Raw genomic sequence first — 15534 nt, 5'->3', positions numbered from 1 at the left:
TTTTTTTTTTTTTTTTTTTTTTTTTTGGTACGCGGGCCTCTCACTGCCGTGGCCCCTCCCGTTGCGGAGCACAGGCTCCGGACGCGCAGGCTCGGCGGCCACGGCTCACGGGCCCAGCCCCTCCGCGGCACATGGGATCCTTCCGGACCGGGGCACGAACCCGCATCCCCCGCATCGGCAGGCGGACTCTCGACCACTGCGCCACCAGGGAAGCCCGGGAAAAAAATCCTTGAACAAATAAAACTGCACCAATAATAGACATCTTAAAAGATGGCCTAACAGTCCTTTTGCCATATGAAAACAACTGTAACTAGGTTCACCCTCTCCCCCCTTAGAGAGCGCACAGTAGCTGAACGAATTCCTAGGAGGCTGGTAAGGCCCTGGGAGCCCCAGCACCTATTTCTGGCCACCAGAGCTGTATCTGCTTTGGTCCAGGGCTCCTGAGACACATGGCAGGTGGTTTGGTCCCTGTGACATGATGAGAATGTCCATCACAAACTGTGGTGTCCCCCCCACCTACCTGAAAAAATATTGCGTTGCCATCAAGCCGCCAAAAGTTGGTTACAGGGTACCCGCTGTACCCTCGACAGGGGATCCATTCCAAAGCAGCATGGCAGTTGGGGCACGGCTTCTCTGCAGAGCCAGGGGCGAGAAATATCAGCAACAACCTGACCGCGGACCCTCCGGAAGGAAGGAGGGAAGGAAGGAAGGGGAAATTCGCTGGGAAGAGGGAACTCCCGAGCGCAAGGCCACCCCGTACCCAGCCCCATAACTCACTCTGCTGCTTCAGCCTGGCCTTGTCGCAGATGGCAGGCCGCAGCTGCAGGCGGGAGCCGTCGGGCAGGGCGCAGTCCCGCGCACACAGCACCACGCCCAGGCACGACTTCTTGAGGATGTGGCCGTTGTGGTTGTTGGTATTCCGCATGGCCCAGCCGCTCAGATGGCGCTGTGCTTTCTTCTCGTCGCTGCGGTAGGTGAAGCGCACGTAGCCGTCCGGCCACTCGCAGAAGCGGTCGAAGTGGTCTGGCTCCTGGGAAGGCGCCCAGAAGGACGGGTAGTCAAGTTCATCAGGCCCAAGCCAGAGACAGCACAGCAGTTTTAATCTTCCCCAAGCATATGAGGATAAAGCGGAGTCTTTTTAATTCCAGAAACTATACTCTTACAAAATGTCACTCAGCCTGTGTATGCGCTTCTGACAACTGGCTATAAATTGATGCTTACATGCTGCTTATCTTCTAAAAGCTGTATGTGTATTCGTTCATCTAGCCTTCATACTGCATACAGACAATAGGTACTATTATTATCCCCATTTAATAGAATAGTGAATGGAGACCAGAGAGCTTCATTGACTTGCCCGAGGTCACACAGCTAGTAAGACTTGGCTCTAGGATTTGAGCCCTCACAGTTTGACTCCAGAGCCTATTCTCCTTACCACTATGTGATACCACTTCTCGGTGTATTTAAATGTTACAGATATTTTCTAGTGAAGCAGTAGAGCACCAGGGCGAAAAGTGATTGGAAAGTTCTGTCACTGACATACAGTTGAGCCTATAAATATCTTTACTTCCATCCAGTGCTTTTTCTTCAAAAACTCTTGGCCCGATACCCCGCACAACATCAGAGAGACATGAACAGTTTCCCAAATTAGCCCTCCAGGTTTACAAGGGTGTTATGATGACAGCCTAACCATGAGGTAAACCCGAGCATTTGGTGGAGCCTGCTAAGCTAACCTCTTCCCAGAGCAATATGGATTGTCATTCTACTACGCAAAGAACTGCATGGCTAAAATAATGTTATGCATAGAATACGGAGCACTGCTTTACTATTCATGTTTGGTGGTCCTTTGCCCATTTTATGCATTATTCATACTGCAGTATGGTTCTTGTACAAACTAGGGACCATGGGCCGAATCCAGCCTGCCACTTGTTTTAGTACAGCCCGCAAACTAAGAATGATTTTTATATTTTTTAATGGTTGGGGGGAAAATCAAAAGAACTACATTTTGTGACACACGAAAGTCATATGAAATTCAAACTTCGGTATCCATAAATAAAGTTGTAATGGGACATGGCCATGTACATTTGTCTGTGTATGGTCTGTGGCTGTTTTCACACTGCAGTGCAGAGTTGAGTATTTGGGACAGAGACAGTATGGCCCATAAAGCCACATTATGCAGTATCTACAATCCTCACAACAACTTTGTCTCATAGGCATTCTTCCTCTTATTTAATAGATAAGGAAGTGGAAGTTAGACGGATAACCTTCTCCAGTGGCATAGCAGGGGTTTAAACAGAAGATCTGTGGCAGCCAGGCCCCACTGACCTTCCTGGTATGATAGAGGCTCAGAAAACTATTATCACAGTAATAAGCCATTTACACCTTCTCTCCCTTCCCCCGGCCCAGGATAATTAGATCCAACATCTGCAAAGCAAAAGTATTCTTAGTTGGACGATTCAGACTTGTGTACCGCGTTAGTATTGTACATTCTAACAGTAATAGGTAAAAGGGCAATTTTGTTTCCAAAACCGCAGAGATATTGTTGGAATCATTATTATTACTAATAGGCATTATTTATCTTTTCTCAGAAATATAATTGACATAAATCAATACATTAACTTAAGGTACATCACAAATGAAATACATAATGATGTGCTATCAACTCTGAGTTTATGCTAAATGCTATATCTTTGTTTTTAAAGTGAATATTTCAATTTAAGGACCTCAGTAACAAATAGACAGTTTTCCAGAAGAGAATATTTTGTTCGCACTCCCCTTCAAGGGTACAGACGGGACCCCCACTACCAAAGTAGTGACGCTGAAAATGAAGACACAGAGACTGCGTGTGAAAATCAAAACAAGAATGGAGGACTCCTAGATTGGGTTTCATTTGCTCTAATGTCTTGGTGCAGGGGAGCACATGACAGTAGATCTGGACGACAATTTAAGATTGTTATCTAATTCCACGGCTTGATGACAGGTGAGGAACCTGAGACTAAGGCAAATTCCTCCTTTGGTTAGTCAGAGCAGCGCTAGGATCCTCTTTCCCCAGTTCTCTTTCTATAGCCCAGTGCACCTGCCTCGATGTCACACACACACACACACTTTCTCTCTGTTTAAGAACCAATCTCCCAGAGGAAAAATTATTCACATTTACATGGGAAGTCTAGGATAATACTCGTGAGAGGAACCATCCCTCCCTTATTTGGATGTGGCTCATTTCTAAAATGCAAGATTAGATTTTTTTTTTCCTGTGAAGATGTATGCGGACAGAAGTCAGTGAGAATGAGATGCCCTTGCTATACCGTGGTCCACTTTCACAAAAACGGCACAGTGTGACTCTAAAGTAGGCAGACTTGAAAATAAACAAACTTTCTGCAAATACGTACCTCCCCAAAAGTACTGATCTCTTTGGGAGGCTGGACACCCTTGCTAATGAATTGTTATACGCGGCACATAGTAGATGGTGAATAAAGGCCAAGTCTCTCACCCCTATACCACAGCACTGCCAGGAATCCACCTTGGCGAATGCTTCCCAGGTCGCCCCTAACTCTCCCTCCACCTACACCCAGGCCTTTAAAGTCACTTCTCAGTTTTTGCCCCAGACTAGTATGACCAATTATAACTGCCCAGCTCATTCCCTGTACTAGGCTCCAAACCCCTTCGTTCCGTTAAAACAGAACAAAATAAAACAAATTCACCCTAAACGGATGATGGTGATTTCCTTGTCATTAGAGAAGTAATCTCAGAAGTTGCGTCCAAAAGCCAGATTCCAGGGGCTCTCCGGGCGCCTGTGCCATGGTTGGCATGACTATAGAGGCCCCCCCAGGAGCCGCGCTTCATCCAGGCAGCCGGGGCAGGCGTCTAAAGGCCCAAGTCCTGCTGTTTAATAAGAGTCGGGCCACCGCGATTTACGGTCCTGTCTCACAGTTTTGCTGCGTGAGAAGCACTGGTGTCTACATTAGCCAAGATTCTCCCCTACCTTTCTCGTGGATGGCAAAGAATGGATAAGGAGAGACTCAGCGGATTTCCACCTCGGTTAAAAGAGAGTGAAGGACGAGGTGTCCGGCTCCCGCCAGATGACCTGGAACTTGGGGCCTGGTTGAGACAGTTCCTGTTGCTTTCGGCGTGTTTTCTAACAAGCGCGAGGTAAGAGCTGGGAGAAGACACGTCTCTAGACCCAGCTCTGCCATTTGTGGAGTCCCTGTACACTGGAGGGCTCTCAGGGGTGCGTGTTTGGGGGTGGAGGTGAGGCCTGTCCACAGTCTCTGCAAGGACATCCCTCCTCTTTGGATGGACGGCGCCGCGCGCGCGGGGGTTTCACGCACCCGAGGCATCTGCGGGTCGTTGATGTCCCAGCTGACCGTCATCCCGTGGGAACACGCGCCGTCCGCCTGCTGCCCCGCCTCCGCCGGCATGGGGCCCTCCTCGCTGGCGCTCTCCGCCCAGGATCCTGAAAGGCAGAAGAAAAACAAACCAACCCACAGGTGCCCAAGGGGATTCTCCCCCTGTCTTACAGGAAAGTGCAGAGAGACAGAGACCGAGAGGCTGATTTCGAAATCCAGAAGCGGCGGACAAGGGTTAAGGACTCGGGCCGAGCCATGCCCTTGGCCGCGGTGCTGAAAGGTGTCCCGTCGGAGCGCAGCGCGGGCGCCACGCAGCTGCCCGCGCGTTTATACGGATGCGCCCCGTCCCGCCCCGCCCCGCCTGTCCTCGCTCCGCCGCCGGCTCCCACGCTCCGGGCGCCGGCAGGGCCTGTCATCCCCTCCCGGGCAGAACTGGGGACGGAGGGGGCGTTGACCTGAGCCCTTGGGGTGACGGGAAACTGAAGCCAAGGCGGGCCGGGGCCGGGGGGAGGTTGGAGTGTCTCATGGAAGTTGAAAATCATTTTTGTGTCCCTAACCGCTCCCCGCCTCTGGGGTTTCGGGTTGGATCGAGAGGGAGGCTTTTCGGACAGAGCCTTTCCAGCAAAGTGCCGAGAGACCGTGCTCCATATTCCCCGGCCCCCCGGGCACCGCCTGCAAGAGCCTCGGCTGCCGCGCGCCTAGTCTCAGTAGATGCGCCCAAGCCAGCTGGCTTTGGGCCGGGCCCCGTCGGAGATTCTGTTGTAGCTGACGCGCGTGGTCTGGAGTCTGTGCTCATCTTCGGGGGGACGGAGGAGCGACGTCCGGGGGTGCCGAAGGTCCCCGTGTGGTCGTCGGCCTAGGAGGCCGCCCGCTCCCGGGGGCTGCGGAGAGACCTGGCCCCGTGGGGAGAGAGTCCCGGAAAGTGAACCCGGAGAGGGTGGGGGACATGAGCTCGGGGGAGGCGGAGGCGGAGGGCGAGGAAGGGGCTGAATTCTGCCCCCAAACCCGTCGTTCTCTCTGCCGCCTCGGCAACTTCTGAGCCTGTTTCCTTATCTGTTTGAAAGAGGATTTGGGGCTCAGTGAGTTCTCGATCGCCACCCACCTGAAACGACCCTTTAAAAAAAATAATCTTCATCGGTACTGTCGTGAAAATACCACGACCAAATTCTATTTACACCCCTTCCGTCGGCGGAGGCTTTCTGGAGACCGGAGGAACCAGGTGAGAACGTAGGGCGCCGTGGGCTCCCCAGCGCTGAGCCCAGGCCTTCTTCACCTGTGCAGCGTCTCCTTAGGGTGATTGGAAGCTCCCAATACAAGAAACCGACTTAAGTCGCTCTTTAGCCGCTCTGGGCAGCAGGGGAAGGTGGGTTTCCGGGGTTTATTCCTTGCGCCCTTGTTCTGCGGGCTACACGCTCCCAGCCGTAGCCGCGGAGAAGCCGGCCTCTAAAGGCGGGTCATCAGGAGGATGCTCGCGACCTACATCCCGGCAGATCCCGAGAGCGGCGGGCCCGGGACTCAGCATCGCCGAGCGCGCACCGGCTGCGCGGACTGATGCTACTTGGGAACCGGCGGGGAGGGCGCCCAGGCCGGCGCCCGTCGCAGGATTACAGCCTCTTCTTCTGGCGAAAGGCGGGGAAAGCAGATGCGCCCCTCCAAGCCCAGGAAGCCACCCTCGTCCACGCTCCCGGTCCTCTTAACCTCCCTGGCCGGGGGCACAGTCAGGCTTGTTAGAAAAGTCAACCCGATAGTGAAGTTCGACTCCGAGCCGCCCACCGGCGGAGAACTCCCGAGACGGGAAAGGCCAGATTTGGGTAATTACACGAATTTTCTGGTTTCCAGCTGGGATTTCTCCCCACCCTCCGCCCACCCCCAAGCAGAGGCGCAAAGTTCTCAAAGAAGAAAGCGACTAGTTCATCCCCCAGCCTCCTTCCACCCCCTCGTCCCCAAAGTTCCTCTTTGGTCGCGTCGGTCAGCGTTTCTGGTTAAAATCACTCTCACCGAGTTGCCGCGAAGGTCTGGGAGGAAAGGAGGAAACGCGTTCACTCTTCACCTACTAGTTTCATCCACAAACTTTCATCACATTAACCGCCTACCGAAGGCCCGGCAGCTCCTGTTACTCAGTTGCAGTTTTGCGTTGTTTTGTTTTTCAAAGGTTAAAATCACTGACACTTCTCTATTTATTTATTTACAAATTGACATTTCTTTGTGAAGTTTAAGATAATGTATTCTTTAAAATGTTCTTAACACAACTTCAAAAACTAACTTAAAATTACTTCTGAGAATTCATAGAAACTCATTTCTGGTCTTATTGTAACCGTTATTAAGACTATTTCTTGTCTCTGTAACTTTGGAATATTTCTAGAGAGTCCTTACCCTTCAAAAATATAAATAAGTACAATTTTTTAAAAGTTAAAGCTAAATCAATTAAGCAAATACTTTTTTTCCTAAATAGATTCCGGTGGCCAAAGAAATGTCATTGTCTCCACCAAATTTAGTTTGAGCAGAATTAGAATACATATTCCAAGTTGCCCTAAAATGATGTCTGGGTAAAACATGTTAGTAAAAGAAGCTCATCAAAGTGAAAATATAACAAAATAAAATAAATAAATGGTGTTGTCTGTGGTGTTATCTTTAATTTCTCCTGAATTTTTGACTGTTAACAACCATATAGCTTGAAAGGATGTATGTTTTCCCCAAAGTCTGAAAATAATTGATTAAAACTTTTAAACTAATATTAAGAAAACTTTAATTTTGTTTTATATTATATTCTTATTGTATTACCTGTTTTATTCTCTAAAATAAAGTGCTTTTAAACTGTATTTTGATTATTATTTGTTATTATCCTTCAATTTTTCCTGCACTAATATTTGCATTGATTCAGAACACTTTATATTCACAGCTGGCTCTTCCTTGGCTAGTATTTTGAAATAGTAAAAGTCCATTAATACAAAAGCAAAGGAAAAGGGCTTTGAATTTACTTGGTTTAGATTAAAATAGGTAAATTAATGTAAGTATATTTACGTCATATTTGCCAGGAAATGGATGAGTTTTGAAATAAGTAGGTATTGTTTTGAATGGACTGGAGGTATAATGCAGAGATTCTGGTTATATTATGTTTTGGTTTGATGTAAACAAATATCTTCTGTAAACGTCATGACACGAAATACCCATAGCATCTACTTATAGCACAAGTTGATTTTTTACCAGGAACGTTTGGATTTGAGGGGTTCTTGTCTGCTTGCTTGTTCTTTAAAAGAAAACTCCAGTCCAACTTATTTTTGCCACCCTGTTCACATAACAGACAACCTATCAGCCTAAACCGGGCCATAAGTACACATTCTTGTTGGGTTAAAGGAAGTGGGCAGAAAACAAGCAGACTGGATGAAAATGTTTGTTTTTATTTTATTTTGACTGAGCACACCGGGGTATGTATTAAAACAAAACAAAACAAAACACTTCTTTTGTGCTATCAGCAATAAACTCACAATTTCGGGGACAAATCTGCTTCCTATGGGGAAAGTTCGGTTTCAGTCTATAGCAGTATCAATGGATCGCAACCAGCTCTACCAGCCGTTAAAGGTGGAGAGAGAACAGCCGGCTTCCGCACAGCGGACGCCTATCAGTGTAGAATTTCTCCGACATGTTTACGTCCTTTAAGCAATCGCTTTTCCTAAGGTGCGTGTGCGTGCGCGCAGGTGGCCTGACCTTGATTGCTAGTTAACTCGCGAGCGTTTCTCGCTTCTCAAGCGCGGGACTCCAGTAGATTTTCGGGGGGCGGGTTTATTAATCAGACTTCCGGGGACGCTTGGCATCCGGGAGCCGTGGGCTCCCCGGGCTCTCGCCGCGGCGCCTCCCCGCCCGCTCGGGCCTCGGACGGCGGAAGCGCGGGGGCTGAGAGCGGCGCAGCGGCGGGGCGCGCGCTGGTCCGGCTGTGCGCCACGGGGCGGGTGCGCGGCGGCCTGCCGGGAGCCTCGGGATGCGGGAGGTGAGTGACCTCGAGCGGAGCCGGGCACCCGTCGAGCCCCGGCCTCCTCTCCGCCGTTCTAGGCGGGCGCCAGGGAGCGCGTCCGTCCGCCTCTGGGCTCGGAGCCTCGCTTGCTCGTCCAGAGACCCGGCCGGCTCCAGTCCCCGGCCGCCGCCGAGGGAAGAGCTCTTCGGGGGCCCTCGGGGCGCTTCACGCCCTTAGGTTTGCTGGGAGTTTATTGGCAGCTTTCAGTGAGTGCACGAGGCAGGGTAGAAACATCTGGTCCCTCGCTAGTAAAGCGTTCGGAGAAGGGGGAACTGGAGTAGTGATGTTTGAAGGCAACGAGATGATTCTTTTTTAAGTTGCTCGGGATGTTTTCCCAGCCCGTTTTCTCCCTCGCTGAGTCGAGAGTGCAGTGACGTTAACCCCCCCGGGGCCCCAGATCCACCCCGAGTGCTGGGACCCGCCGCCCAGGGACTGGGGTCGCGGGCCGGGAGGTGGACTGGCACCGTTAGCGCCTTTACTTTTCAGCATTCACTTTACTGAATACGATGCTGGTGGGGAAAAAAAAAACAAGTATGGATCTTGGTCTTTGAATTCATCCTGTTTTTCATGTTTATAATAATGATGATAGTATTGTAAAATATGCTGACATTTAAGGATTGTGGTCAAGTACATATAGGACCGTTAGCCCAAGCTAGATATATTTTTTAAACCTCTTTGGAAGAGGTTAATAAATTTTAAAAAAATTATTCTTTGATTGTTGGGATGAAGTGAGCAGATGAGATGCTGTTATTTAGCATGCTTGTGAAAACGAGGTTGGTAGATCCAGGGATTACTTCTTGAAGAAAACGTGTAACAACCCATTACTCAATGTTTTGTAAATTTTCTTGTTGCTGTTCAGTCCTTAAAGTTTCAGTTTTAAGTCCTAGAGTCACATTTAAAATTCCTATGTCAGGAACATAAAGCTTAAACTCATGACCGGGCTTGAAGCGCACTCTGAAAAATTTTATTTGACAAACTCTCATTCTGAAAACCGCTCATGAATGCAAAGTCTTCTTTATAGTTGCCATTATAGAGTTTAAATTTATTTTTTGTGATCATTTATTACAGTGATGTTTGCTTCTTGTGATAGTTTGTATTTGTCAGAGGCAGTGTTAAAGAAGGTTGGATAAAGCTTTTGGTTTTTTTCTTAAAGGAGTGTCTTAGATCTATAATCAGTGGCATGAATGAACAAAAAGCTTTGTTCAGGAAAACAGTATGAACCTTTATTTTAAAACTTAATGCATTTCTTTGGAATAAAATTTTTTAAAAAATATCTCTTTTTGTACACAGGAGAAGGAAGTTCCTTTGCAGTCTGTTCAGGAAAAGGATGGGAGTGGCATGGCACAGGATGCTTTCTATGTAAAGATCAAGTTTGTGTTCTTTGTGTGTGTGCTCTCTCTAGTTCTGTGTTTCCTGGGCTATCGGCATACTTTTTCCTCCAGTTGCCCGACAGGAGGCAGAAGAATCCTCTTCTCCTACTTCCCTAATCTCTCACATACAGTTCATCACCACGTCTTGTCAATTTTGCCTTTGATTACCCCTACTAATATCCTAATCTATTTTGTACCTAGCACTGTTCTAGGTGGAGGTAGACAGTACTGAACAAAACAGACACAATTCTTGCTTTCTTAGAGCTTTCACCCTGGCAGAGAGTCAGAGACAGATTAGGAACAAAAGTAAGGTGGTAGGAAGAAAAGGAACAGGGTGTTGTGATGGAGAATAATTGCTGGGGGGAGGGAGGCACTTGACTAGCTTTAGGTCCTGGAAGACCTACTTGGAAAGATGATACTGAAGCTGAGACCTGAGGGGTGACAAGGAGCCAGAATGGTAAGTGGTGGGGAGAAGCAGTCGAGGCATAGAACAGCCCGTGCAAAGGCCCTGAGGCAAGGAAGAGCTTGACTTATTCTAGGACTCAGCAGGGCAGTCAGGCAGGAGAAGCTGACAGAGATCAAATCGTGCAGAGCCTTGCAGACCAAGGCAAAGGGTTTGGATTTGTTCTGAGTATAGAGAAGCTAGGCAGAGTTTTAAGTAGGAAGAAGCCTGAACTGCTGAGTCAGAGAATCTGAGCGGGAACCTCAGCTGGGTGATCTCATACAGCCTTGCTATTATTATCCCCAGATAAAGAGTCTCACTGCTAGATTGGTGGTGAGGGTTAAATAACATCTGCAGAACACTTAACCCACTTGGCTCAAAAAAGCTTACTATATGGTAACTTAAAAAATCTGTTTAAATGTTTAATTTCGAATGCTGTCTCCTCATTTAAATCAATACTAAGAAAAAGTGGAATTTGAGGCTGTATGTAGTAAAATGACTCCTTATTAAAAGAATATTGTAATTTAGCCTGTAGAATTGGGCTGCATTTTTAAAATATCTTTTATAGCACAGGTATTTAAGAAGGTATCTGTTATTCAAATATATATATACACATACACACTTAGAAATAGGTCTTAACAAGCTTTCAGGCAGAAAAGTCCAATTTCATTCATCATGGCAATTTGCATATTTATCAATTGCCTTTAACTGTAATTATTACTGTTGAATTCATTTTCTTCTGTTATGATCATTTATGTAACTTAATAAGTGATAATAGGCTTGAATTTTATAGTGTTTAGAATTTCTAACATTACTGAGGATAAAGTCTCTTTACCCACAGATACCTGTAATTCAGGTGTAGTTTTCCTTAAGTCAGCGGTTCTCAAAGTTTAGCATGATGAGAATCACCTGACGGGCCCTGCGCCCAGAGTTTGACTCCTAACAAGTCCCCAGGTGATGCCCATGCTGCTGGTGGTCCAGGAACCACATTTTGCCAACTACTGTCTTCAGACAACAAAATCATTGTCTACATGATTACTGTTCAAGATATAACTCTCTATATTTACCTTCTGTTTCTGCACTGAATTATTATGGATAATGATAGAAATATTACTGTGAAATAAATGTTCTTGGGGAAAAATAGTAATTTTCATACTGTCAACTTTCCAGCTTCAGTCACTTATTACTAATGCATTCCATGATGAAGGATTTCAGAAAATAAGAGAATATTTTCAACAGAGAGAGCGCCACGTTCCTCAAAAATATAATAATCTTTTGTTACACCATCTTGACAGATCAATAAATAAGGCAAGTGAGTTGTTTTGTTTTTTTGGTTTGTAACCAGAATGCCAATGTGTAACTATATGTAAGGTTTTTAACTTAGTGTGGTCTAATCCCAAGGAACTGGATAAAAATGAATTCCAGCGTGTTTCACTGTTGCTGAAATGTGTTCAGCGATTCTTCATTGATGGCCTCAAAGAAGATGAGCCTTTGCTAATTCAGCAGGGACTGATCCCAAAGATAAGTGTCATCTTTTCATTTTGTATGGATTTGGGTAACTTAAAGAACTGGAGAGGATTCAGTTGCCTAGTTTGGTATTTTATGTTCCTTTGAAATCAAATTTGAAAAGGAATCGGTACCAGTGCTAGTTGCCATCATCCAATCAAAAATTAAGTTCCATGTATGTTTCCTGATGTATGGGGTCGGCAGGGCGCTTTGGGGAGAGTACAGGAATAAGTCGGACACAGCCCTCTCCTCCCTCGACAAGCCAGTGCAGTAATAGTATGTTTTCTATCAGTGCATTTAACTTGGAGATAGAGGATGGAGAGAGTGGACTGTTACACACTCCCCCGTAACTATGTTAATAAACTTTATCAACAAGATTGGACCTGGATAAATTATCAAATACTTGCCCTAGCCACAGCCCACTTTCCAACTTTCTAAAATCCTAGCTGAGTCTGAAAAAAATGCCAGAATACTTTTTGCTTATTCTACGTCACCCCAGTTACGCAATTCTGACCTGTTCTTAATTAATCAGGAGGTAACGTCATGCGTGCCTTAATAATGGCATCTGGAAGCAAAGCAGAGTTTGCAAAGTCTCTTGCTGCATTTCTCGTTTTTTCATGATAAGATTTGCAGCCCTGTGATTGATTATTGGTGAGAACATGAGGGCAGAAGGGTGATCTGGCTGCCATTAAATCTCTGATTTACCCCCTGGACTTTAGTACCTGAAGTTTATCAAGATCATGTTGGGCAAAGGAAATGTCGCTGTCCTTTTTCACTTTAAAATGCCTCTAGGGCTTCCCTGGTGGCGCAGTGGTTGAGAGTCCGCCTGCCGATGCAGGGGATACGGGTTCGTGCCCCGGTCCGGGAAGATCCCACGTGCCGCGGAGGGGCTGGGCCCGTGAGCCATGGCCGCTGAGCCTGCGCGTCCGGAGCCTGTGCTCCGCAACGGGAGGGGCCACGACAGTGAGAGGCCCGCGGACCGCAAAAAAAAAAAAAAAAAAAAAAAAAGCCTCTAATTATGGGGCTGCCCCAACATGGCGGAGAGAGTAAACTCCAGCCTTTCCTAACTTCTCTCAGAAACTTTAAAAGTGTTTGCGGCTAGGGTAGGGGGTGGGTGGGAGTGTAAATCTCAGGGCTGTATTTATGCAAGCTGTGTATATTTCATTTTGAATTATATATTTCATTTAGCCCCATCTAACTCCCTGATAATACACTTACTGAGGCAGATAACAGGAAGCAGGGAAAAAGAGCAAAACCTCCAAAGGAAATGGGGCAGGGTTGTCCCAGGGGTACTTTGGAGCCTTAAGCTGATTTGGGGGGATGAATTGGGATCTGCTCCAAACTGAAATTCCTATTGAGACTTAAGAATGCCATCCCAAGGTTGAAAGTGTCAGATCAAGTCTCCACTGGAATTTTGGAACCAAATAGGAATTTCCACATCCCACTGGAATTCTAGCTGGTGATGGAAATGCCATAGCCATAATTTAAACACATTCTAAAGCATGTACTATTAATTCATGTAGGTTTTGGCCAAGGAGAATAGATTGATATTATCAAAGTGGATGGGATACTAGATTTTACACTTCTAAAGCCCACTGTGTTTGCAGGCTCAACATGAAGTGTGCTGGGAAGTTATTCTCCATAGAATAAGAATTTCCTACAGAAAGGAACATATTTGGCCCTGTACTTGAAGATCCAGAAGGATTAACTTGTCCTTTACCATATGCTTAATGAGTAACAGCTATTGCATCTGTCAGTAACCATCTGGCTTCTGGTAATGACGCAGCTGTGAGGGCAGCAGGTATATGGGTTAGCACGTATGATCACGGCACATAAATGGCTTCAGAGTGACCTCCTAGTCCAAGTCTTGATCAAGTAATGTGGCGTTTTCCCCACTTCTCTGAATCTATACTCAGCCAGCGTATTTTGTTGGGCTAGGAGGGGGACAGGATTTGGGAGCATAAATAGAATAGTGACAAAAATGTATTTAAAAGCATAGAGTTTTGAGTATGAACATGAGGAGGGAGAAAATGTCACCTTAGCGGTGAGTTTGCTGTGTAGAGGGACATTTCTTCCCTCGGGCTGTTGGAGAAAGGTTTGCTTCAGGAGGTGGATGATTCAATCAAATGCAAATATTTGTCTGATTTGAGATAAAAGAAACATTGCCTAGTGACTTCCAAACCTTGCTGTACCTTAGAATCACCTGGAGAGCCTTAACGAGATGCACTGCGTGGGTCCCATTACCAGAGATTCTGATTTTCTGGATCCACGACGGGTCCCACGCATCAGGGCGTTTCAGAGCTCCCCAGGTTTTCCTAATGTGCAGCCAAGATGGAGAGCTGCTGGGTTTGTCCATGGTCTTCAGCTGGTACCTTGGGTTCCTGGCTCTAAAGTGGACAAAGTTTCCAAGGCCCCAGTCCTATAAGAGTTACTCCTCACAAACTCATGTCACTAACTTCTTGGTCAACTGATGGCTTCTAAAAGGGTCCAAAGGTGGCCTTCGCTTTATTGAATAAGTATGTTCTAGGGAGGCTTATGTAAGTTAATTTTAAATCACACCAGTTCTAGCAATGTAATATGAACTTGGACATATTTTCCTATGGGGAAAGATCTCCAGTTAGCTGGAAGCTTTTGACAAAAGGAAGGTGGCCAGGCCTGAGGCATGTGTACTGTACTAGCACACTTCTGGAGCACTTTCTAAAATCTGCATGTCCTTTGATATGTGATGACTTGTTTTCTACAGCCTCCCAGGTAACGGGAATTTCTCCTGTGTTAACAAGGCTCATTTATCTCTTAACCGCTCACTGCCCCCTTTACGAGCCTTGCTGGTGTTGATGATCCCGGCAAAGTCTCCGGTTCTTTGCTGGTTTTTCTGAGAACTTGTTGCAACTTTGTAGCAGTCTGGTTCCATTCTGGAGTGTTCTAGATGGGGGGCCTTAGAACCAGGCCTAAGGGAAACGGAAAAGGGTCTTTAAAATTATAGAGCTCTGTTGTGAAATTTTATTGAATGAGCAGTAGCTATTCAGTCACAGAGGTTGCATCAGTGTTTCTTCTCTTGTGTACATGGTTTCCTGGTTTGAAAGAACAACAGGATTTCTGACCATGACAGACCTAGCCTTGGACACATCTCTGATTAATGTGACAGAAGACTTTTTTGACACAGCCTTGGTAAGGATGAGGTTGGATGCTTTACTGAGCAGATACCAGTGGTGATTTGTAGGAATCTTCAAGTTGTGCATAAAACTTGTGTTTTTCTAAGATGTGGGTTTTACTAAAAGACTCTCATATTTTATTATTAGAAGTATATGAAATAGTAACAAATGTATATAACCAATGTTATCGAAAAATGAGGTGATTTATTTTCAGATATATTAGTCACCTGATGGGAGGTGATAGACTGATTTTAATAAAGTAATTGAAAGTCAAATAGGATTTCTCTACATTTTTTTCTACTGTAGTTAAAGTCAACTCCTGCCTGTTAGAGAATTATCAGCATTAACACATTAATGTTATAGTTTATAATGCTTTTGAAAAATAATACGAGCTTCACTTTTTTCTTTCTTTTTATTAGATTATTTCCAGAAGTAGTAGTAAAGGTAAGTGTGTTATTTACTATTAATTGGCTGTTTACCTTTCATTAATAGAATATTCCTGTTTGGAGAAAAGAATATTTATCTAAATGATATATAAAAGTGAAGTGGGTTTAACTATTATATTTGCATTAATTGGCCATCTTATGGTAGTCAGATTGTGAGGCTGAAATGAATTTTGTTGGAAAGTGTGTCTCGTTTGCCTGCGGTGCGTCTTTATTTAGCTGCTCCTGCAACCGTTTGGCCTAAATTTAGCTCCAATCAGGGCTGGAGA

The 15534-nt window shown here is 46.0% G+C and overlaps 2 protein-coding genes across 2 annotated transcripts in view; one reads left to right on the top strand and one right to left on the bottom strand.

Annotated features, from left to right (window-relative positions):
* The window catches only part of GCM2 (glial cells missing transcription factor 2), a 7745-nt gene extending 3330 nt beyond the window's left edge, over window positions 1–4415 (bottom strand). The window contains exons 1-3 of the mRNA XM_007100197.2: window positions 4326–4415; window positions 778–1030; window positions 521–633 (exon numbers count right to left, since the gene is read on the bottom strand). Of these exons, the coding sequence (XP_007100259.1) occupies window positions 521–633; window positions 778–1030; window positions 4326–4415 (456 nt within the window). The remainder of the gene's footprint in view (window positions 1–520; window positions 634–777; window positions 1031–4325) is intronic.
* Window positions 4416–5985: 1570 nt separating this feature from the next.
* SYCP2L (synaptonemal complex protein 2 like) overlaps window positions 5986–15534 on the top strand; it is a 73204-nt gene continuing 63655 nt past the window's right edge. Inside the window, exons 1-8 of the mRNA XM_024121905.2 lie at window positions 5986–6154; window positions 8091–8290; window positions 8391–8558; window positions 9643–9711; window positions 11335–11472; window positions 11566–11685; window positions 14734–14838; window positions 15242–15266. Coding sequence (XP_023977673.2) covers window positions 5986–6154; window positions 8091–8290; window positions 8391–8558; window positions 9643–9711; window positions 11335–11472; window positions 11566–11685; window positions 14734–14838; window positions 15242–15266 — 994 coding nt within the window. The remainder of the gene's footprint in view (window positions 6155–8090; window positions 8291–8390; window positions 8559–9642; window positions 9712–11334; window positions 11473–11565; window positions 11686–14733; window positions 14839–15241; window positions 15267–15534) is intronic.

This window comes from Physeter macrocephalus, chromosome 18 (assembly GCF_002837175.3).
Source record: "Physeter macrocephalus isolate SW-GA chromosome 18, ASM283717v5, whole genome shotgun sequence".
NCBI lineage: Eukaryota > Metazoa > Chordata > Mammalia > Artiodactyla > Physeteridae > Physeter > Physeter macrocephalus.
Note: the sequence above shows the minus strand (reverse complement) of the source record. Positions and strands in the feature narration are given on the sequence as shown.